The following is a 23993-nucleotide window of genomic DNA, read 5'->3' as shown; positions in this document are numbered from 1 at the left end:
GGCCGTAGTTTGCCCACGGCTGCCTTACACCAAACAGCTGTTGCCCTTAAAACCCCTCCTCAACCCTCACCTTAGGTTCTGCCTTTCCAGTTTACCCAGATTTGGTTCTGATTGGTCGGTTTCTATGCCAGTCAGCATCAAAAGCTTTGCCTCCTAGGCAGCCATTGGCTCCTTGCAGTTGACCCAGATTTGGTTCTGATTGGTTGGTTTCTATGCCAGTCAGCATCTCTGAGCCTATCTCCGGCGGCTGTGGATCAGGCACTGCCTCTCTCTCCAGGCTTATGTCCGGGCCTAATCTGCAGCCTCCACGGCAGCTGCATATCAAGCCTTGCCCCTCTCTCTCTCTCTCTCTCTCTCTCTCTCTCTCTCTCTCTCTCTCTGGGCCTTGCCAGCAGCCGTGGCAGCTGCTCATCAGGCCCCACCTCTCTCTCTCCAGGCCTCGCCAGCAGCCACAGTGGCTGCTGATAAGGCCCTGCCTCTCTCTCCGAGCCTCTTTCCGGGCCTGATCTGCAGCTTCTGTGGAAGCGGCGAGGGCTAACGACTGTACCCGATTCACCCTGCCCACCTCCCCATCACCCTGCCCACCCGCTGGCTGCCAGCCTTGCTGTGATAGGTGCCTGTGGGCTGCGGGGTCGGGACTACACTTCCTGGTGACTGGTTGTCTGTCTGGTCGTTCAGGTCGTGACGATCCCTGGCCTTTTATAATGTAGACTAGAGGCCCGGTGCACAAAAATTTGTGCACTGGCGGGGGGGGGGGGGGTGTCCCTCAGCCCCACTTGTGCCCTCTCGCAGTCTGGGACCCCTCGGGAGATAACGACCTGCTGGCTTAGGCCCACTCCCCAGTGGCAGAGGTCAAGCCCAATCCCTAGGTGCCTGCCCCGCAGCCCCTGGTCGGGCTAAGAGCAGGGCTGATTGGGGAGTTGAGGCACTGCCCCCTATCATGCACAGAGCAGGGCGGATCAGGAGGTTGCGATGTCACCCTCAGTCACGCTCAGGGTAGGGCCGGTTGGGGGGTTGGGGTGCTGCCCCCTGTCATGCACACAACAGGGCCCATCAGGGGGGTTTGGGCTCCATACCCTGTCACACACAGAGCAGGGCCAATCAGGGGGCTGGGGAGCTCCCCCCTATCACGCACAGAGCAGGGCCGATCAGGGGTTGGGGAGCTCCCCCCTGTCACGCACAGAGCAGGGCCAATCAGGGGGTTGGGGAGCTCTGCCCTGTCACACACAGAGCAGGACCGATCAGGGGGTTGGGGAGCTCACCCCTGTGATGCACAGAGCAGGGCCGATCAGGAGGTTGTGATACCACCCTCAGTCACACTCAGGGTAGGGCCAATTGGGGGGTTGGGGCGCCGCCCCCTGTCATACTCAAGGCAGGGTGGATGGGGAGGTTGGGGCGCCTCCCCGTCACCCACAGAGCAGGGCCAATCAGGGGGTTGGGGCACTCCCCCCGTCACACTCAGGGCAGGGCCAATGGGGAGGTTGCGGCTCCACCCCCTCATAGAGCAGGGCCCGTGGAGGGCGGGGGGGTTGGGGTGCCTTCCCCTGTCACGAACAGAGCAGGGCAGATAGGGAGGTTGTGGCCCCGCCCCCTGTCACACACAGAGCCGCAGGGCGATCAGGGGGTTTGGGCGCTGGCCCCTCTCACGCTGCTCCAGGGGCCAGGAGGCCTCGCGGCTCCGCTGATCCCGATGCTGGGAGGCATATTACACTTTTCCTATATAGGATAGAGGCCTGGTGCACAGGTGGGGGCCGGCTGGTTTGCCACTGGGGTGCCTGGCCAGCCTGGATGAGGGGATGATGGCTGTTTGCAGCTGGTCACACCCCCTTCAGGGTGGGGGGTCCCCACTGGGGTGCCTGGCCAGTCTGGGTGAGGGGCTGATGGCCGTTTTCAGGCTGGCGGGTGACTGAAGCTACCAACCTCTCCTTTTTTCCTTTTTTTTTTTTTTATTCTTGGATTTATGGCTGTCACTGGAGCTGAGAGCCGGCTTTACCTGTGAGACCTCGCTGCTGAAAGCAGGTTTCTGGCTTTGTTTACTTTCTGTATTTGAAACTTTGTTGCGACTCCAGCTCTGAGATCCTGGCTGACTGAAAGCAGGTTTCTGGGGTTTTGTTTAGCTTCTATATTTGTAACAATGTTTCTTAGCAGCTCAGAGCCCATCAGCGGCAGGCAGGGAACCTGGCTTCCTCCGTCACTGGACCAAGCAAGCCTCCTGTTCGTGTTAGTAGCCTGGCTGCCAGCCAGTTAATTGGCTGGCAGTTAATTTGCATATTGCCCTGATTAGCCAATGGGAAGGGTAGCGGAGGTATGGCTAATTACCATGTTTCTCTTTTATTAGATAGGATTAGCCTAGATTCAGCATTGGTGCTACTGTGGACATCAGTCAGAATATTTTAAAGAAGTCTTTGTTAATTATCCAGGGAATTGATCAAGTAGATCTTAATTAAAAGAGTTTCATTTGTAATTAAAAAGAAGAACTAAAGTAAACTTAGGTTTTCCTTTCTTATTTATTGTCAGTAAATTAAAAATCATTCATAAAAATGTTTATGAAGGGGTCCAAGAATGGCAAATAGGGTAAGGTATAATGATGAGGTCATAAATTTAAGTTACAGAAACTTATTTGCCTTTCTGATTACTCACCTTGAGTGGACCAAAAGAAGTTTTTCTCCTTCTGAATAACAAAACAGTGATTTGAAGGAACTCGGTATTACCTAATTTACAGAATTTTTTTCACAAAAATAGAGATAGGATGTAGGAAAATGAGCAATAGAAAGCTCGCCTTGGAACAAAACTCTTATAAAAAGATAAGTATAACAATAATCAGAAATTGAAGAGGATCTATTAAATGTTGTTTTGGGGGTATGACAAAGACATCTGTGACTTAGGATACGATTTATAATACTAAAAAGAATTCACTGTCTTGAGCATCTTCCATCATTTAATCAATAAATATCTATACTACTAAAAGGGTAATATGCTCATTAGACCAGGAGGCCTTCTGGGAGACCTTTTGGACAAAGTCATGGTGGTGGGGCCGAAGCAGAGGCAGTTAGGGACGATCAGGCCAGGAGGGAAGGGCAGTTGGGGGTGATCAGGCCAGCGGGGGGGGGGGGGGCAGTTGGGGGCAAACAGGCCGGCAGAGGGGCAGTTGAGGGTGATCAGGCTGGCAAGGGCGGGGGGCAGTTGGGGGCGAGAAGACCGGCAGGCAGAGTGGTTAGGGGCAATCAGGCAGGCAGGTGAGTGGTTAGGAGCCAGCGGTCCCAAATTGTGAGAGGGATGCCCGCAGGGATCGAGCCTAATCCGGCAGTTGGACATCCCCGAGGGGTCCCAGATTGGAGAGGGTGCAGGCCTGGCTGAGGGACACACAACACACACACCACCACCACCCACCCCCCGCATGAATTTCATGCACCGGGCTACTAGTCAACTATAATTAATAGAGCAAGTGTAGCCTGTGTTCAGTTTCAAGTGATTCTTTTCCCTCTTACTTGTAATGTTCCTGCTATTTGCTCCAGAATTAGCTTAGAATCTAAGGCTTAGATAGATATATGGCCTATTGGCATATTATAACATTTTAATTTTGAGTACCTTTAGGCAGCATACTCTGTCTTCTGTTTGCCATGGTGCCTATGGTGTCTGCCTTACCACACTCATTTCAGTGTGTGAATCATCTGGCCTCTGGAGGCATGTGTAACTCTTGCTAAACCTTTACACAACAGGAAAAAGGCAAGCATAAAAATGCTCACCTTTTCCTGACATAGCTAGTGAGTGAGGATTCCCACAAGGCTTGGATGAGCAAGTCTGAAACCATATGATCTTTAAATTATCCCTGTGCATGGTGTCTTCTCTGGTTTCTGGTTATAACTTTCTAATTTTTCAGTATTACCAAGTCTGTTTGTCATTTGCTATAATACATTATGCATAAAGGACTATGCTAAATTAAGCCTTAAGCCACAGTCTGGTGAAGAGTAAAGGCTTCTAGTTTTACCTAGTTATTCCTCATACTTTTTCAATTAACATTTATTGAAAGGATATATTTCTTGGGAATCTTTATGGGGGTAGGAGGTCTATTATTAATATAGTAATATCCAGTTATTTAAACATGAATGCCCTTGAAATGTAACAATCAAGCTGTTTACATGGTAACAGAACTTAAAAATAAATCCTGTAAATCATTACAGATTTTGGAATTAAAAACTCTGGACCATCTATGTATCATCCTGTTTAAAGTTGACCTGTCTTCATTCTTTCTTACTCTGTTTTATTTTCCTTCGTCATACTTTTCCGTTGCTTAATGTATTACATGTTTGTTTCTCTATTTGTTATTTGTCTCTTCCTACTGTGCAAGCCATGAGAGTAGGAGCTTATTTCCATTTACTGTTCTCTTTCACTGCTTAGAACACTATCTGACACATAATGAATGAGAAACTTATTAAATATCTGGTTTATATGTTCATGAAACCTTTCTTATCCAACTTTAATACGTTCTCTTCTGGGTACTGCCCTCTCCTTTCTATGTTCAGTGTTCCTTTAGCTTAATATTTCTTGGGCACTGATCCTGATGTTGTAACTTTCCTTACTTTAGCCCTCCATTGCCAGCAGGGTGACATCACACTTAATTTTCTTACTGCATTGCATTTTGTTGTTTGTTTGTCTGTTTCCTTTCATTAGCCCTCTGAACTCCTTGAGGAAAAGAACTTGGCTGTTCTCATCTTCTGTACCTACGACAGTGTCTGAAGATACTCAGAAAGTGTCTGTAGAATGAAGTGTAATATTCACATGGCAATACCGGAGTCCAGCAGGGAAAGGACATATGCTGACGATTATGCTGCTTTTGTTAGCAGAGTTACACTAGACTCTGTGTTTTCTACCTCCCTCAGCTCCACGCTCTATAAGAAATGAATTTTTATTTTTAACAAAAAGTCTTCTTGTTTCTTCACTTACAGATATTGATGATGTTCGGAAGTACAAACCAGGTTATTTGGAAGCTACACTTAATTGGTTTAGATTTTATAAGGTGCCAGAGGGAAAACCAGAAAACCATTTTGCTTTTAATGGAGAATTCAAAAACAAGGTGAAGATAATACTCTTTATTTTAAAACATACCTCATAATACCTGTACAATACTTTTTCATGTATGAATATTTGTATATAGCATGATAGCAAAAGTCTTAATAACTTTTATACTTAAGGATATTATTTCACGACTTTTATTAAAAAAATTTTTCAGGAGATCTCTCAGTGAATCAGTAGGCTAATGAAGATCTATATCCATCTATTTATCTATAGATATCTCTTTCATCTAAAAAAATGAGGGATTTCCATGATGAATCTAATTCTTCCAATTCTCTAGGAAGAAAAATCTTCTATTTACTATTCTGGAGAGGATACAGTTACTTACTATTAGTGTAAATCAATATGGGCTTGTCTCCTATGTGCTCATTTTACCATGACTGAATCAAGCTGCTAATTTAAGAAAGCATTTGAATTATCTCACTGTCATAGGACTTTTTAATAGAATACCATAAACTGTCTCTAATATGATGCAAATGGAGGAAATAGCCAGAGAGTTAAAGTGTAAAGCATGGAATATTTTTTAAAGTTATTACCACTATATGAATTATGCATTATAATCCAACCTTTAAGTGGGTGCTAATAAATAAATTATATTTTATAAGGAAGCCACGTTAATGAAAACTAAAATTTGCAATAAGGCCCAGCCAGCATGGCTCAGTGGTTAAGCATTGATAACCTATGAACCAGGAGGTCATGGTTCAATTCCGGGTCAGGGCACATGCCCTGGTTGCCAGCTTGATTCCCAGTAGGGGGCGTGCAGGAGGCAGCCAATCAATGACTTGCTCATCATCAATGTTTCTATCTCTCCCTTTCCATTCTCTGAAATCAATAAAAATATATTAAAAATAAATAAATAAAAGTAGCATTTACACTAAGTATTTTGCTATATAAGAATTTATTGCTGGACTCAATAGTTTTTTTTTAAAGAATCTTTATTAAAAGAACCTTTAGATCTAAGTCTTTTGTATAGGATTATGTATATGTATAAAACTGTGCTCAATAAACCTTTATCTACAAAAACAGTGGCAGGTTGGATCTGGCCCCCAGGCCTTAGGTTGCCAACCTCTGATTTCAATAATCCCCATTCCATTCCATTTAATAGATGAAGAAATTAAGATTTAGTGAGATTAAGCAACTTACCCAAAGTCAAACAGCTGGTAAATAAGGATGCCAGAATTTACACTCAAGTTTGCCTGACTCCAGAGCTCATGTTCTTATAGAGAGTATGTTAGTATAACGATGTGATGATTGCTATGACTTTTTTTTTTCTTTTGGTTTGGAACTAGGCTTTTGCTCTTGAAGTTATTAAATCTACACATGAATGTTGGAAAGCGTTGCTTATGAAACAGTGTGATGGAGGGGCTATAAGTTGGTAAGAATTTGTCTTTTTTTACTTATTGTTATTTTATTATTAATTGGTAGTAAACAGTCATATAATACTACTCAGATCTGATTTTTTAAGGGAGTTGCAATTTTTTTGACTTAAATACTTACAGAGCACCTATTTGGAAGTCATTACTAAGTGTTGGGCACCATGAAACTAATAATTGACTCATCATTTTTCAAGGGATTTATAGATTAGTGGGAGCATTTATAATATCAGTGGTTATTATAATATATTGTGATATGTGCAGAAATGGCCAGAAAAAACATTAACAGTTTTTCAACATGCAAGCATATCGTTATTGTATTTATCTTGTAGCTACCACATCATTTCTTAATAAACACAAAAAAGCCATCTAATCCAACAAGATCTGGATCATGAGCTGATGGATTCAGAGGAATCAAACAACAGTAACATATATAACTCATTTATTTTACTTTAAAACAGTTAAATGTACATTTATTCACCTATTCCTGGACATAAGACTAAGACCTTTTCTGTATTAATTCCATATAGATTATATATATTCTTACGTAAATGTATAATAGAAAATAAAGATCAGGTCCTATAACCCTTAAACTCCTTACAGTGAAAAACCCTTATAACTTTGAAGGGTATGTTTTTTTTCTAACCTTTTACAGTTGCCTTACCCCACACCTTATTTTGCCATCAAGTTTTTATAGTCATTCATTTTGATTAAGACTTTTTAGAGCCTCAATAGTGTTTACAGCCTCGGAAGTTTTAGAGCCTACTTTAGTGTTCATAGAAACAGTTCTCTTTCCACACTCCCTTCATCTATGAGCATAATTACTGCTTACATTATGAAATAATAGCAACCAAGACAACAGACATAAACAAGTTTGAGAACAAAACGACTGACTGTTGGTGAGCCTAACTGTGGGAAGCAACTTGACATCCTCGAGAGTAGATACTGCCCCACTTCACTGTTCCCTTCTCTGAACCAGGAGGAATTGGAAAACCATTCTCTTTCAGCAAATACTGACTAGGGGTCTACTGCCAGGTCCTGTCCTGATACCAGTACAGTGGGGCCTTGACTTACAAGTGTTCCGACTAACGAGTTTTTCAAGATACGAGCCGTCTCTAGGCCAATTTTTTGCTTTGAGTTGCGACTAAAATTCGGGTTACGAGCCAGCTTCAGATACCCCACTGCTAGTTGGCGCAGCGAACGTCACAGTGAACGCCACAACATCAGCCCAGCATCACGTGTCTCACTCGTTCACTTTAAGATTTGACATACGAGTAATTTGAGTTACGAGCTCCGTCACGGAACGAATTAAACTCGTAAGTCAAGGCCCCACTGTATTACTGCTGTGAAGACAGTCCCTGCTCTTTTGAAGCATAAAGTCTGGAATCAAAAGAGACATTAAAGCAGTGGTTCTCTACCTTCTGGCCCTTTAAATACAGTTCCTCATGTTGTGACCCAACCATAAAATTATTTTCGTTGCTACTTCATAACTGTAATGTTGCTACTGTTATGAATCGTTATGTAAATATCTGATAGGCAGGATGGTCTCAGGCGACCCCTGTGAAAGGGTCGTTCGACCACCAAAGGGGTCTCGACCCACAGGTTGAGAACTGATGCATTAAAGCAATTGTTAGAATAAATTAGTCAGATGAAGGAAAGAAATAGGCTCAAAGAATATTTTATTCAGGTCATCAAGAGGCTCATCTTACCTGTGGCACAAATGCTTGGGCATTATAGCTTCAGATTCTATTTCTCGTGCAGGCTAATGTAACACCCTCAACTCTGATATCCTCCTCCCTGTTTTCTTACCGCTTGTGCAGACTACTCTCTCTTTTTTTTCAGCATATTCTTAAAATTTAGGTATTTTTTTCTAATTTAAATAGAATAATTTATTAACAACAAAGTCTTCCAGTCCTGACTATCCTAGTAACTGGTAGACTGAGTTCATCTTCATGGTCAGGTATTCGAAGCCAACTATTAATGTGATGAGCTAAAAGAAGACATCTCTAATTGTCTAAGAGGAATTTGCTTGCTGTTCACTTCCTTACTTATCTCCTTGCTAATCATACTTTCTAAAAAGCTCTTGCATTCCTTGAGGGACTTGTGTTTTTCCCAAGCTTCCTCAGCTACACAGCTGCAGACCATCGTGTTGGTTAGCTTTTCTACTGCTTGAGATCATTCCTTCTGTGCAGATTCTAATTATCTGCATTCTGAGGGTGACTATTTCTAAGCTCTGGCATCATTTTGCTCTAGTGTTTGGTAGTGGTTAGGATTACATTAGTAAGAGTTGACATTTATTGAACTCTCCTATCTTCCAGGTTCTATGTATTTTATATGTGTTATTTCATTAATACTCACCAGAACCCTATTACATCTCCATTTTACCCACGAGGAACTGAAACCACAGAGATTGAATGGATCTAAGGTCACACTGGGCGGTGGAGCCAGGATTTAAGCCAGGTTCCAAGTCTGTTTACTTAACAGCTATAGTATGCCTCTCCCATATTATTTTATTATTATTTCTTATAATACATATTTTTATTGATTTCAGGAAGAAAGGGAGATGGAAAGAGAGATAGAAACATCAATGATGAGAGAGAATCATTGATTGTCTGCCTCCTGCATGCTCCCTACTGGGGATCGATCCCACAACCCAGGCATGTGCCCTGACCAGGAATCAAACTGTGACCTACTGGTTCATGGGTTGATGCTCAACCACTGAGCAACCTCAGTCAGGCTACCTGTACCATTTTAGAGAATACAATAAAATAAGTTTTGTTAGCTTAAAAATTACATGTGCCTAGGTCATTTAAAGACAAAACCTTTAGAATATTAACACATTTTTTATTTTTATCACTACTTGACTTGTAAAATATATTCAAAGTTGCATTTTTATATTCTTTATTTTTAGTGAATAAACTACTCTCTCGGTTCCTTAAAATGTACTGTTATAGATGAGTACAGTGTCTCCTCTTCCCTTTTTAACCTGTTTTCCCCACTTCATTCAGTTTAGGTTCACATTATTTATCACTGCAGTTCTCTAAACAACACACAGTCCATCAAAAGTACCTAGGGAAACTGTGAGAAAACTTAGCTGCATTGTCCCTTTTTTAAGTCTAGTGAATTAGAATCTCTAAGCCTTTATAAAAATGTTTTTAAAGCCCCTAATGAGCCTCTCTGTGTGTGAACCATAAAACACGAAGTTTTCTCCAGAAGAACAAACAAGGCCTTTCAAGATTTGACCCCTGTCTGGTCTCACTTTCCATCACTTCATGCCTCTTATTCCTGTTTCCAACAACTGAGAACTGCTTATCACTCCTCATTTACACCATGGTTATTGACCTCTAGGCCGGGACTGTTTTCTTGGCCGTGATTGTCTTCTCATTTTGTGAACTGGCTAACTTCTTCATTTTTTAAGACTTATCTTTGACTGCATCTTCTCTAGGAAACGTTCCCTTATAGTAGCCCCAGTGCTAGTTAAGGTGCCAATACACTCTGTGTTCCCTCTGTGTGTTTCTATCATTGCATTTACCATAGTGATTAACCAATAACACCCTCCCCCCCGCCCCTATTTGTGGTTTTGCTTTCCATGGTTTCAGTTACCTGCAGTCAACTGCGGTCTGAGATATTAATGGAAAATTTCAGAAAAACAATTGTAAGTTTTAAGTCAACACTGTTCTTAGTAGTGTGATGAAATCTCACATTGTCCTGCTGCAGCCCAGGATGTGAAATATCCCTTTTTCCAGTGTATCCTCCTCACGCATTGGGCACTTAGTAGTTATCAGAAATGAGAGACCATATTCACATACCTTTATATTCGAGTATATGTTAGAGTATATTGTTATAATCGTTCTACTTTATTTCTAGTTAGTGTTCATTTCTCACTTAATTTATAAGTTAGACTTTATCATAGGTATGTGTGTATAGGAAAAAACATAGTGTATAGAGTGTTCAATTCTGTCCGTGGTTTCAGGCATCCACTGGGGGTCTTGGAACATATCCCCTACAGATAAGGGGGGGCTGCTGTGTTTTGTGAATTTGTGTCCTCTCGAAGTTCCTTGAAAGCAAATGAATAAAACTGCCTTAACCATCTTTATTTTTCACCTGACATGTAATAGCTACTTAATAAATCCCCTTTGAGATAAACTGTTGAATAATATTTTAAAGTCAATAAATATTTGTTGTGTTTTAAATCTAGTAGTGACTCTTCTGTTTCCAGGAGCACTGCATTTATTAAATTCTTTAATTGGTATTTTGAGTAATTATCTTATTCACAATAAGTTTTGTTATTTTTATTATTTTGGTCCCACTGTTTAATGTTTACTTTGAAGGCGATATAGTCTTTTAACAGAAAGAAGTTCATTAAAATAACTGTAAACTCCTTTGTAGGAGAAACAGAGGGGTTGTGTTTTTTTGTGTGTGTTTTTTTTTGTTGTTGTTGTTGTTGTTTTTTTTGCCATTTGGGTTTAATCATCAATGCCTCTGACGCTCTCTTCAGCCACAGTTTATTTATCTCATTTTTAAGAGATCCGAAGTGTACTGTTCTTTTTACCAGCTTACTTTATTTCACTAACGATTATTTGTTGTGATGCAGTTTATCAAGTTTTGATTACTTCTCAAATGCCCTTCTAGTTGCAAAACTGCTTTAATTCAGTTATCATTTTTGTACTCATAAATTATTTTGTATTGCAACTACTCTTCTGTTTAATATGTTCTATACAGTATTGTCCAAATTATCTTTGAAAAATACAAATGTGATTGTCATTTTTATTCTTAAAAACTTCATGTGGTTCCCTTCGACGACAGAATATGACCCAGTTCTTCCACACATTAAACTTGTCAAAACCTACTTGTCCAGCCTCATTCTGTCCCTTCTCATCTCACTGTCTTTCCTCCATGAATGCCTACTCATTCTTCAAGAAGTAGTTTAGATGTCACCTCTGCAAAGAATTTTTTTTTTCTGGTCAGAATTAACTGTACTCTCACCCGTGCTCTTACATCACCTGAGCTGTACACACCCCTCTGAAGAACTTGAGGCGGTGCATTATTTTTTCTTTTTTATGCTCTAAATTGAGTTTGACCTTCGCACTTAGTGACAGGACTTGACAGGTAGTTTATGCTTACTGAATGAAAAAATGAAAAAAAAAATTCCAAATAGTTGAGATCTTAAAATTGTTTCTTTTTACCTTTCCAGAGGGAGGTGCATTTGATCTTATACAGATGGCTCCAATTCTTTTAACTTTGTGTAGATTTACTGCAGTGTCACTTCTACAAACTCTGGAGGTTATAGTCCAAAATCATTGTCATTCTTTTCTCTCTTTCCCTCCCTCCCTCCCTCCCTCCCTCCCTCCCTCCCTCCCTCCCTCCCTCCCTTCTCTCTCTCTCTCTCTCCCCCCTCTCTCTCCCCATCTCTCTCTCCCTCCCTCTCTTCTTCCCTCCCTCCCTCTCTCCCTGTCTCTCCTATTTTCTTGCGTACTTTGCTGTAGAATGAAAAGCCTGAGCAAATCTATATCCTGGACCTGTCTTTGAGGATTCTCATGAGTTTGAGCCTTTGTCTGATTTGAGATGGTCTTGAAAAAAAAAATTTCTCTTTACTAATGTTCTATATTGCGGGCCGTAAATTTCATCTTTTATGTGTCTGTTCATTATTTGCAGGTAATTTCTTTTTCTATTTTTATTTAATCAATTTTTGCACTATTATATATCTACTAATATGCCTTTTATTATTTTTAAATGCAATTTGGGTTTGTTGTGCACAGCATTTTTGGTATTGCTCATCTGTTGCTCTAATGTCATATCTGCTTATTTTGGTAAGTGAGATTGCATATGGGCTATATAATGTTTATAAATTTATAGCAAAATATTTGGTATCCTATCTAATAATAGACAAAGATTGAAATTAACCGTACCTCCGCTACACTTCCCATTGGCTACTCAGCGAGATATGCAAATTAACCACCAACAAAGATGGCGGCCGGCAGCCACGCAGCTGAAGTGAGCTGGAGGCTTGCTTGCTCCAGTGATGGAGGAAGCCAAGCTTCCTCCCTGCTGTGGCCGTGCTCTGAGCTCCACTCTAAGCAACAAAGTTGCAATTGTAGAAGCTAAACAAACCTCAGATACCTGCTTTCAGCAAGTTGTGGCCTCGGAGCTGGAGCAGCAACAAAGTTTCAATTATAGAAAGTAAATAAATCCCAGAATAAAAAGAAAAAAAGGAGAGGCTGGGAGCTTCAGTCGCTTGCACCGGTGGGCTTGGCCAGCCTGAAAACCCTCAGCCTCTCATCCAGACTGGCCAGGCACCCCAGTGGGGACCCCCACCCTAAAGGAGGTGTGGCCAGCCTTAAAACAGCCATCACCCCTCGTCCAGGCTGGCAAGGCACCCCAGTGGGGACCGCCACCCTAAAGAGGGTGCAAGCAGCCTGAAAACAGCCATCAGCCCCTCATCTAGGCTGGCCAGGCACCCCAGTGGGGACCCCTACCCTGAAGGGGGTGTGACCAGCCTGCAAACACCCATCAGACCCTCACCCAGGCTGGCCAGGCACCCAAGCAGGACCCCCACCCTGATCCGGGACACCCTTCAGGGCAAACCAGCTGGCCCCCACCCGTGCACCAGGCCTTTATCCTATATAGTAAAAGGGTAATATGCAAATTGACCCTAACAGCAGAAAGACTGGGAATGACTGGTCACTATGCCACATACTGACCACCAGGGGACAGACTCTCAATGCAGGAGCTGCCCCCTGGTGGTCAGTGCGCTCCCACATGGGGGAGCTCTGCTCAGCCACAAGCCAGGCTGATGGCTGCCAGTACAGCGGTGGTGATGGGAGCCTCGCCTGCCTCCTCAGCAGCGCTAAGGATGTCCGACTGCAGCTTAGGTCTGCTCCCCACTGGCAAGTGGGCATCCCCCGAGGGCTGCCGGGCTGCCAGAGGGATGTCGGATTGCCAGTTTAGGCCCAATTCCCCGGGGAGCAGGCCTAAGCCAGCAGGTGGTCATCCCCCGAGGGGTCCCAGACTATGAGAGGGCACAAGCTGGGCTGAGGGACCTACCCCACCCCCACCCCCCGAGTGCACAAATTTTTGTGCACCGGGCCTCTAGTCTTATTATAAAAAGGGAAGCAGCATATTCTTTGTAGTCATATTTAATCTCATTTGTAGTAGACACTTATCAGCTTAGTCATCTTTCCATTAAATGATTTTTCTGCTTCTCTTGTAGGCCATGGTTTGATTTGAGAGCTAAAATGTCTCCTAAATATTGTCAGCTCCATAGGGGCTCTAGTTCAATAGGGCTCTGTATCCCCAGCATCTATAGATGATTTAGTTTTAATGTTAGAAACATTGTGCATAGTATATTTACCATACACCATAGTTTCTTCAGAGGACTAGCACTTAAGACTGCAGTGTCTAATTTTTTGCCTTGTTCTTTTTAAATTTAGTTTTAACTTTCTTTAAGGAAACATCTGATTTATAAGGCTTTACCTTTTTCAGTTTTTTAAATCAACATGGGATGTAGAGAAGAAAATAGAAATAGTCTTAAAGATGATAATGCCAACTTTCTTATCCACGTCAAGAATGAAAATAAATCCCACGTCTTGAGTCTGGATAAAAAGCAAACTGACTAGTTAGTATAATTGTTATACCCAATGTCTGATTATAGACAGATGTAGTTAAAAAGATAGATAGGTAAGTAGGTTAGGTAGGTAGGTAGATAGATAGATAGATAGATAGATAGATAGATAGATAGATAGATAGATAGGTCTTCTTATATGTATCCTGACATATTTCATAAACCATTGTGAAAATTAATAGTAATTTGATAATGTATATCCTGTAGATTCACTTACGGGTGTGTGTGTGTGTGTGTGTGTGTGTGTGTGTGTGTGTTTCATCTATTATTTATCTCCTTTAGGAATCCATTTTAATCTGATTTTTTTATGAAATTACGTTTGAAAGGAAGGATGCCTTTGCTTTGATGCAGGAGGTAGGACAAGGTACTGGGTGGTGTCATGCTGCATTGATAGCATGGTGTTCCCATTGAATGGAGAAGCTTTGACTGTATAGAGCCGTTACTGACTATGGAAGGAGCTGGTGTCTTATGCCTACCAAACTTCCTTATTTGTTAGAAAACCGAGTTTTCATAGTCATATGATTTTCTCTCACCACTCTTAGTTTAATCTTCCATACCTACCTTTCAGTGGCCAATTAGTGTTTATCTCCTCACTTAGAGAAAATTTGTCCTTATAGTCATCATTCTGTGGGTCAAGTTTTTTTTTTCTTTCCTTCAGTAAAGGTTAAGTGTAGTTTTAGCTTAGCCTTTTATTATTAACAGGGTGCAGTTGAGATTTGTATACTTTTGTATAATTTTATTTTGAATTCTGGAGCATGAAGTGCTACAGAGCACTTTTATTTATAACCTTGTTTGAAAGTATGTACAAGAATCTACATTTTTCCTAATTTATATTTATTCAGGTCCTTTTCACCAGCTAGAATCATACTGTCAGTGTGGAATATTTGGACGTGGTTTTCTTTTGGGTAATTGCTCCTTTTTTATCCTGTGTAATAAAAACATTCTCTTTTCATTTGCAGCACAAATGTGCAGATATGCGATAGTCCTTATCATTGTGCTCAAGAGAAAGCAAGATCATTAGTTGAATCGGTAAGGGAAAATGTCCTTTAATCTTATGTCATAAGGAAGTCTATAAAGTTAAAAAATAACACTAAAATCTATTATTTTTAATCCGGGGAATTTAAATCAAAACCTTTTAATTGAATTATTAAGTTTTCTTTTCTAAAGTACATTAACCATTTAATTTCATATGATGCTCTTCTCCTTAACATCACCAATTTATTGTTGTTTGTATGCATTTGTTCTCTGTGCAGTTCTGTTCTCATGAGTTTCCCACCAGTCGGTGGCAAAAGTGCAACTGGCTGCTGTATAGGTGCATTTGGGCTCAAGAAAAATGAAATAAATAAGACCCTTTTTTTCCATTTAGTTTGGCTATCTCACAAGCTTTCGACTTCCTAGCTAAGAAGATATCCTTGGATATTTACATATCCTACTGTTTTTGCTGCCTGGAAACAACTGAATTTATTAACAAATTGGTACTTGTATCGGTGCTTTAATTTTTAAAATAGAAGGGAAGCTTGGCAGGCATGGCTCAGTGGTTGATCGATCATTGACCTATGAACCAGGAGGTCATGGTTGGGTTCCGTCAGGGCACATGCCTGGGGTTGCAGGTTCAATCCCCAGTGTGGGACGTGTAAGAGGCAGCCGATCAATGATTCTCTCTCATTGATTTTCTAAATAAGATTCATATTCTGATAATCAAGTCATATTGCTATATGGTATTTTCAGGAATGATCTTAGGTTAGGCTAGAAATACCATTTATAAATTAAGTTTTTAACAAATAACTCTTTATGAGGTAGGAAACTAGTGAATTTAGATGTTTATTTCAAGGAACAACAGACATCTTTGCTTATGATGACTGCTTCAAATTTTATTTTCTCCACTAATTCATCAAGTATTTGATTAGCGCCTGTTCCATGTTGTGAGATTCTAAGTGCTAGGGATGCAGTACTAAGGAAAATATATAAAAACCTGCCCTTGGATAGAATGTTAGCTATTCCAGTTGGGGAGGTGGATGGTTATTAAATACACAAGTAAAATGCATAGTGTCCTGGAAGGTTATTGAATGGAGTCAGGGACAGCCTCGCTGAGGAACGGGCTGCCATGAGACAAGATTCTTAGAAGGGAAAGGAAGGAGCCAAGTGTCTGAAGGAACAGCGTTCCAGGCCGCAGTCCCAAAGGCTGTGAGGCAAGAGGATGCCTGGTGTGTCCTAGAAATTCCTGAGAACCAGTGACAGTGGAATAGAGAGAGTCCAGGGAATAGAGAGCAGGAGAGGAGATCAGAAAAGTTTGGTTCTGGGGTTGGAAATGGAGGCAAATTATTATGAAAGAACTATATTATAGTCTGTAAAGACTATTAAGAATTTTATTTCTCATTCTGAATGGGATTGGGAACCATTGGAGGGTTTTAAGCAAAAGTGATATGATCTGACTTAGATTTTAACAAGACACTTGGCTGCATTGCTGAGCAGGGACTATTGGGAGGTCAGGGAAGATGCAGAGAAGTCATTTTAGTAATGTGGGCCACCAAATCATTTATTTTCTTCAGGTTTTCAATTTTGTATCTATGTAGATTACATTCTGTGCTGGGGTCCAACCCCAGCAGGTCCAGGGGTCCCCAAAGGTGTGGACGGAGTCGGCGAAGAAGGAATGACACGGAGACAGCGTTCAGTTGATCAGCAGCCTAGCCAGGATCTCTAGCCAAGTTCTGATCAGGATCTCCAGCGAAGTTCTGGTTCAGGATCTCCAGCCAGGTTCTGTGTCCATGTTCTCTTGCTAGGTTCTCCAGGTTCTCCAGCCAGGTTCTGTAGCCATGTTTCCTCGCTAGGTTCTCCAGCCAGGTTCTGTCCAGGTTCTCCAGCCAGGTTCAGTCACCAGGTTCTAGTCAGGTTCTCTTGCCAAATTCTGTAGTCAGGTTCAGTCCAGGATCTTTTACCATGTTCTCTCGTTAGGTTCTGTCTCTAGGTTCTGAGGCCAGTTTCTGTCCAGGATCTTTTGCCATGTTCTCTCCAGCGAAGTTCTTCTGCTCTAGAGAACGTTCTGTGTAGGTTCTGTGCCTAGGTTCTGTCTCTCTTGGTTCTGTCTTCTAAGTTCTGTGTCTTGCTGTCTTGTTACATCTGTATTTATACCAGTTGATTCAATCCTATCAATCTCTATTACAAAGGTTAGGGCGTTTCTTATCTCCATTTCAGGGAGTAAAGATTATGTAGCTTAAGCATGATTGTTCCTAGTTAAAGTGATTAATTACCCGCCTGGCACTTAGTTAAAGGGTTTTATTCCCTCCCTAACTTCAGGGGAAAATCCCTACCTGGGGAAACAACCTTTCTCAGAGAGGAGACCTTGGTTAAAACACATAGTGCCAAGAAGGTGAGCAAACATATTAAGAACAGTATGCCATATATGCCAGGTCCTTTGAAACAGCAAGGATGGACCGGCTCCCGGCAATTCTGAACTTAGTTCTCATCAGTATTTACTATTACTTTTTTAAGGGAAAAATTTTCTTTATCTTTGTCCAAGTAGTCTCAGATTAAGACTATTCCACTTATTTTGGTTTTGGATTTATGAATAATAAACAAAGATACTTGTCTTCAAATTATCTTTAAGATTAAAGTTTCTCTTACATCCTGTTTTTTGTTTCCTGTCATATTACCAGGGAACCATCCTCTTTTTTAAAAACGTACTTTTATTGATTTCAGAGAAGAAAGAAGAGGGAGAGAGAGAGAGAAACACCAATGATTAGAGAGAATTATCGATCGGCTGCCTCCTACACACCTCACACTGGGGATCAAGCCCAACACCCAGGCATGTGCCCTGACCAGGAATCGAACCGTGACCTCCTTATTCATAGGTTGACGAAGCCATCCTCTTGAAAAAAAATTGGAGGACTTGGATATGACTTAGATAATTAGATTTGGGGAACAAGGTTAGAAATCAGAAATATTAATATCCAGCTTTAATTACATGGTTTGGTAACTGTTGTGCTTCCTAATAATGAAGAAAGTGCTTGCTGATTTTTCACTGAGAATCCTACAGTAGAAAAACAAAATCCCGAGGGTTCTTGGAATTTGTTTACAAATATAGACGTTTGAATTGATATACAATCACGAAAGGCATGGCTGTGTCAAAAACAGAGTTGGTTACATAGATCTCAACACCCGAGGGATTATAAGAGGCAGGGAACTGCACTGCCCTGGAACGCTGGGTGTCTGGGCTGCAGCGTGCGGCCACTGTCAGCAGGAGTAACACTCTAATAGTTCAACCACAGGACCAGCCGACTACACTTTGTGGGCAAACAGTGTGAACGGACAACTCACCAGAGAGGATACTTAAATGGCCAGTAAGCATGTGAAAATTTATTCAGTCTCACCAGTAATCAGTGAGATCAATCTAAGACACAATACAATTCCATAGTTATCATTTAGCAAGTGTCAGAGATGCAGTGTTTTTAAAGAAGTGGTAAAAGGAGATCTCTCAAACTTGTTGATATACTTGATGCGAATATAAATTGGTACAACTACTTTGAAGAGCAATTAAGTAATTTCTAATAAAGTTGAACACGCTTATAACCCACTAAGAAATTACCCTTCTAGATTCTATGGAGTTTTTAATTCATGTGTTTATCTGATCAGACATGAGAAAATTGGAAACTGAATAAATGTATACCGATTTAAAAATGTATACTGATTTAAAAATTTGTATACCCATAAAATCAGTAGATAAAATTAATGAAACCAAAAGCTAGTTCTTTGAGAATATAATAAACCTTTATCCAGAATGATCAGGAAAGAAAAGAGAGAAGACATATTTTCAGTGTCAGTAATGAAATAAAATACATCACTGCTGATTCTACAGATATTACGAGAGTTGAAAAATATTGTGGAAAACTTTATACCAATAAATTTGACACTTCATTTCACACCTTGCACCATCCTATATAATAAAAGCCTAATATGCTAAATGTCCAGTCAGCCATTCAACCAATCAAAGCATAATATGCATTACCACTCAAAGATGGGCAAAGGAAATGAAAATAAAATCAATAGGTACTAGCCAATTATATTTTTTTATTGACAAAGTTGATTAAACTTACAGTCTTAAAATACTTTCCCATTTTGTGTATGGATAACTAAGAAAATGCTTGTAGGAAGCTGATGGGATTGTTTGAAGGAGAGACACTAAATACATAGCAGTTGTATTAATTTAAAATACAGTTCGTGCCTGGATAAGGGACTGAGGCCAGCATAAGCTTTCTTTGGTTGATAAAAGAAAGAGGAATACTTTGGTAAGGAGAACTCTAGATTTGTTTTAAAGAAATTAAAGATAGGAATATTCGTGAGAAGTATTTTCTAGAGTGGGAAAAGGGGAAGAGATCGCATTTTTAGAATGAGGGTATAAAATAACACTGACCATTTCGTGGAGAATTTCTCTTAGATGAGGAGAGGGTGCCCACATTCTTTACCTACTGAGAAATAGAAGTAACTGAAAACCCTGTCTTGGTTTCTTACAAGGAAAATATAATAGTGGTGGTTCTGAGGGTGAGAGTTGGGATTGGGGCACTTTTAGATACCGCTCTGTGTATTTCTTTGTTCTTCCAGTTTCTACAAGCAAGTGTTACCCTTGTTATTTTAAAAGTCTGGAAGTCATTGGTATTTAAATAGCTGATATTTATCATGATCTCGTGTTGGTATTTTTAAATATAAATCCTGGTCTCTCTTGGCATATGCTAATATGGAAAAATATATAAAAAATACCTCCAAATTTTAATAGTTTGCTACCTCTGAGTGTTAGACTTACCTATGATGTTTGTTTTCTTTTATATAAGGCTTTGTACATTCTGAATATATTCTATCAATCAAGAAATACATTTTCAGAATGAAAAAATTAAAATAATCTGGAAATTATTTTTAAATAACGTTTAATGGTAACTGTCTTAGGTAGAGTAGTTTGTTCATTTCTGTAACACTCTGTAGGTAATGAGAAGCTGCTCAGTTATTCTGTTTTATTTTTTTTTATTTTTATTTTTTAAATATATTTTATTGATTTTTTACAGAGAGGAAGGAGAGAGATAGAGAGTTAGAAACATCGATGAGAGAGGAACATCGATCAGCTGCTTCCTGCACTTCTCCCACTGGGGAGGTGCCCGTAACCCAGGTACATGCCCCTGACCGGAATCGAACCTGGGACCCTTCAGTCCGCAAGCCAACGCTCTATCCACTGAGCCAAACCGGTTTTGGCAGTTATTCTGTTTTATATGCCATACATTTTCTTCCTCTGAGCAGCTCCAGCAAGAAGCAGCTGCTGATTTTAAACATGAAATCTAAACAGCTAACTTTTTTACAAACTTTGTAATATGTGTCCTACACAATTTAAAGAGCATAACAATTTCAAAGAACAGGCAAGTTACATTCTTTATAGTCTGTTTAGAAAACCAGAGTTATTGCATCCCAAAGGCCTAACTAATCTCAGTGAGTAATATTTCATGTTGTAGCGTTCCTTTCACACCCAGATTCATTTCAGTTCTACCGTCCTCAAAACCAGCCATGGTTAACCATTTTCGCCATGCTAGGAAACTGAATAGAATTTTTCTTGTTTTTTGAAGTACTTGGAAAATGTCAAGTACTTATTATTATACATAAAATTTGTACAGAGGTCTTTATTTACATTATTACATCTTCCTTTTCTATGACAGAAAAAAACAAAGCATATTTGATTAGGGTTTTTAAATAGAGTCGAAGGAAAAATAACTTTAACAATTTATGATTTGGGGGAGGGCAATGTATTAGGGTTCTCCAGAGAACCAGTCCGTAGTGTGTGTGTGTGTGTGTGTGTGTGTGTGTGTGTGTGTGTGTGTGTGTATGTAGCGGGGGCGGGGGGCTTTGGAAGCCCGAAAACTGCAGGGTGGACTGGCAGGCCAAAAACCCAATGGTACAAAGCTGGAGAATTTTCTCTTGCTTAGGGAAACTGGTCTTTTTGCTCTATTGGGGCCCTCAACTGATTGGATGAGGCCCACCCATCCAATCGCTTTACCCTGAGTTCACCAGTTAAATGTTAATCTCACTCGAAGGTGACACATTCACTATGATAGGGAATGTTTTAATATTGCTGAAATGTAACTGTTTTTCCTGCTGAGCTGTTCTTATTCAGTACTGCCCTTAGACCTAGAGGACCTTGCTTTGACCCTCATCCAATCCTGTCCCTCCCCACAGGAAAAGACCAGGGGACCAAAGTTGTGCCTTCACTGGCAGCCCAAGCCCCCCATTCTGGAAAACGTACTGGCTACTCAAGACCCTAGAAGTCTTTGCCCAGACAGCTGCAGGCCCGTTCGCAGGGTCTGTGTGGGCATCTGTCCAAATTCACACTCATTACTCTGTGGACTGTGTGCTCACTGTTACTTCTGCAGGGGTGCGGGGGTGGCGATTGCAGGTAGGGGTTGCATAGATGGGTGGGCTGGAATTTCCACTGTTGTGCCAGTGAGGTCTCCACTGCAGAACGGAACCTGGGGTGGGAGGAGACGTGGGACAGGGTGAGGCCCTGTGCCTTTTCTCGCGCTGCCATCCTCAGGCAGTCCCTGAGGCATCCGAATGCTATGAGAGCTCCCAAGTCGGTACAAAGGTGTCTTTACAAGATGGTGGGATGAAGCATACTTTATATTCTAGCCGTCATTCTGATTTATAACTTTCAACTGTTCAGATGTATGGTGTCTGGTCTTTCTATCTTTACCCAAGACCTCAAATGCCAAAGGTAGGTCTTCCCTATTGAGGGTGAGAAAATTCAGAGAATTAGAAGTTGATTATTGAATTGAAATATGAAAAGTGCCCTAACTGGTTTGGCTCAGTGGATAGAGCGTCGGCCTGTGGACTGAAGGGTCCCAGGTTCAGTTCCGGTCAAGGGCATGTACCTTGGTTGCAGGCACATCCCCAGTGGGGAGCGTGCAGGAGGCAGCTGATGGATGTTTCTCTCATCGATGTTTCTAACTCTCTATCCTTCTCCCTTTCTCTCTGTAAAAAAAAATCAATAAAATATAATTTTTTTAAAAAAAGAAATATCGTTGGGGAGATGAGGTTACAATTGGGGAAGAGCCAGTCATGTTCCATTCTTTGAGCTCGGTAGTGATTACATAGATGTTAACGTAAGTATTCTTGGGCTGTGTGCATTTCTGTCTATAGAAAATGGATCTTCCAATAAAATGTTTTTTTATAAAAACTTTTAAAAATGTTTTCTTAGAAAACAATTTATATCTCAAGAAAACCTTTCTTTCAAACTTGTCCACCACAGGTTGTATTACAGCTGCCCTAAGAATCTTGGCCGCCATCAAAATAAACAAAAATCATCTTGAAAGTTCTAGAAAGCAACTGCATAAATTATATAGTTTGTATGTGTGTCTCTGTATGTGTCACGCACCCGCATGCGCATACTTATGAATGTGTGAGTTTGGTTTTTGTTCTCAGGACCTCAGCCAAGGAAGCAGCTGAAAGAAAACCTCTCTCCTCATTCCCAGTAGTTCCCAGGGGCTAATGAGAAAAGATATTTTCAAGCATGCTTTTTCTGTTTGACTCTGTGTGGTTTGTTTATTTGAACAAGTGAGCAGTGATAATAAAGGCAAAAGGAAATTTTTTTTCAGATTAGAGAACTATTATTACTAGTATGTGTGAACTTGGTTCTATAAATATATGAGAAAAACTTTTGGATACAGTTTCTACATCTAAAAATTCATTGTAATGGAAACTCTGTTCTTATCTTTCAGGTATCATCTTCAATAAGTAAAGGAAGTCATGAAGAAGGTATGGTACATTTGGGTTCTTAAGGAGCTAGAGGTATAAATTTATTCGTTTTTAGTTAGTGGAAGCCAAAAAGAAATTCAATAGATTAATTTAAAAGTTATATAAACTGGAGAGTATTATGCTAAGTGAAACAAGCCAGTCTCAGAGAAAGACAAGTATCACATGATCTCACTCATATGTGGAATCTAAAGAACAAAGTATACTGATGAATAAAATAGATCCAGAGACATAGAACCATGGAACAGACTGTCTAATCTCAGAGGGAAGGAGAGGGAGGGTAAGGGTGGGAAGAGATCAGTCAAAGAGCTTGTATGGATATATGCATAACCCATGGACACAGACAATAGGGTGGTGAAGGCTAGGGGTGGGCAGTGAGGGGGAGTAAGGGCTAGCTAGAAGGGGTCAATGGGGGAAAGGGACATCTGTAATACTTTCAACAATAAAGGTAAATTTTTGACAAGTGATATAAACTAAGTAAAATATTTTTCAAAATACTCATTAAAATTTTCACATGAAGTAGTTTATTAATTTCAGAAAATGAGAAAGAGTACATTTATTACTTTTAGGCTAGAAAATGGTTGATTATGTAGTGACTTTTTTGGTGAAGTAGAGAGATTCCAGCTAGTTCTAATAAGCTTAAAAAGACTCCAAATATCTGATTTGGGATATTTTCTTCATCTTTCATCACTTTATTTATTTTGACTAAAGATCTTAAAAATAAAATTTGTAGCATGATTAAAAATGCCATATTTTTACTCCCATTATATTTGAAGCTGTTTTGAGAAACAAGTAAAAATATTCTGTGGTAAAAATTTCAGAATACAAGCATATGCACATATAATTTGTCTTTCAATATTTGGGCAGACCTTTGGCCTGTTGCTTTAATATACAACAGTAGAAGAATATTGAGCTTGCAAATTTGTAGAAAAAAATGAGCACTACAGATAGTCCTTGGGTTACGTCGGACTTGACATATATTGTTTTGTGGTTACGTTGCCATCTCCCACTTATTTATAAAAAAAAAAAAAAAAAAGTTCCGTCATTTCGATGTATATACATATGTGCTTTGTGTTTTTTATTATTTATTTACCACAAGTAAAGGTCAGGAATTGTTATCTTTCTTTTACTTTTTTTTTTTTTACTGT

General features: G+C 40.4%; 1 protein-coding gene across 1 annotated transcript in view; it reads left to right on the top strand.

The window, feature by feature from the left end:
* Positions 1-23993, top strand: part of PPA2 (inorganic pyrophosphatase 2) — a 75468-nt gene that overhangs the window by 50170 nt on the left and 1305 nt on the right. Inside the window, exons 7-10 of the mRNA XM_059694564.1 lie at positions 4856-5074; positions 6363-6448; positions 15027-15096; positions 22812-22848. Coding sequence (XP_059550547.1) covers positions 4856-5074; positions 6363-6448; positions 15027-15096; positions 22812-22848 — 412 coding nt within the window. The remainder of the gene's footprint in view (positions 1-4855; positions 5075-6362; positions 6449-15026; positions 15097-22811; positions 22849-23993) is intronic.

This window comes from Myotis daubentonii, chromosome 1 (genome assembly GCF_963259705.1).
Source record: "Myotis daubentonii chromosome 1, mMyoDau2.1, whole genome shotgun sequence".
Classification (NCBI taxonomy): Eukaryota; Metazoa; Chordata; class Mammalia; order Chiroptera; family Vespertilionidae; genus Myotis; species Myotis daubentonii.
Note: the sequence above shows the minus strand (reverse complement) of the source record. Positions and strands in the feature narration are given on the sequence as shown.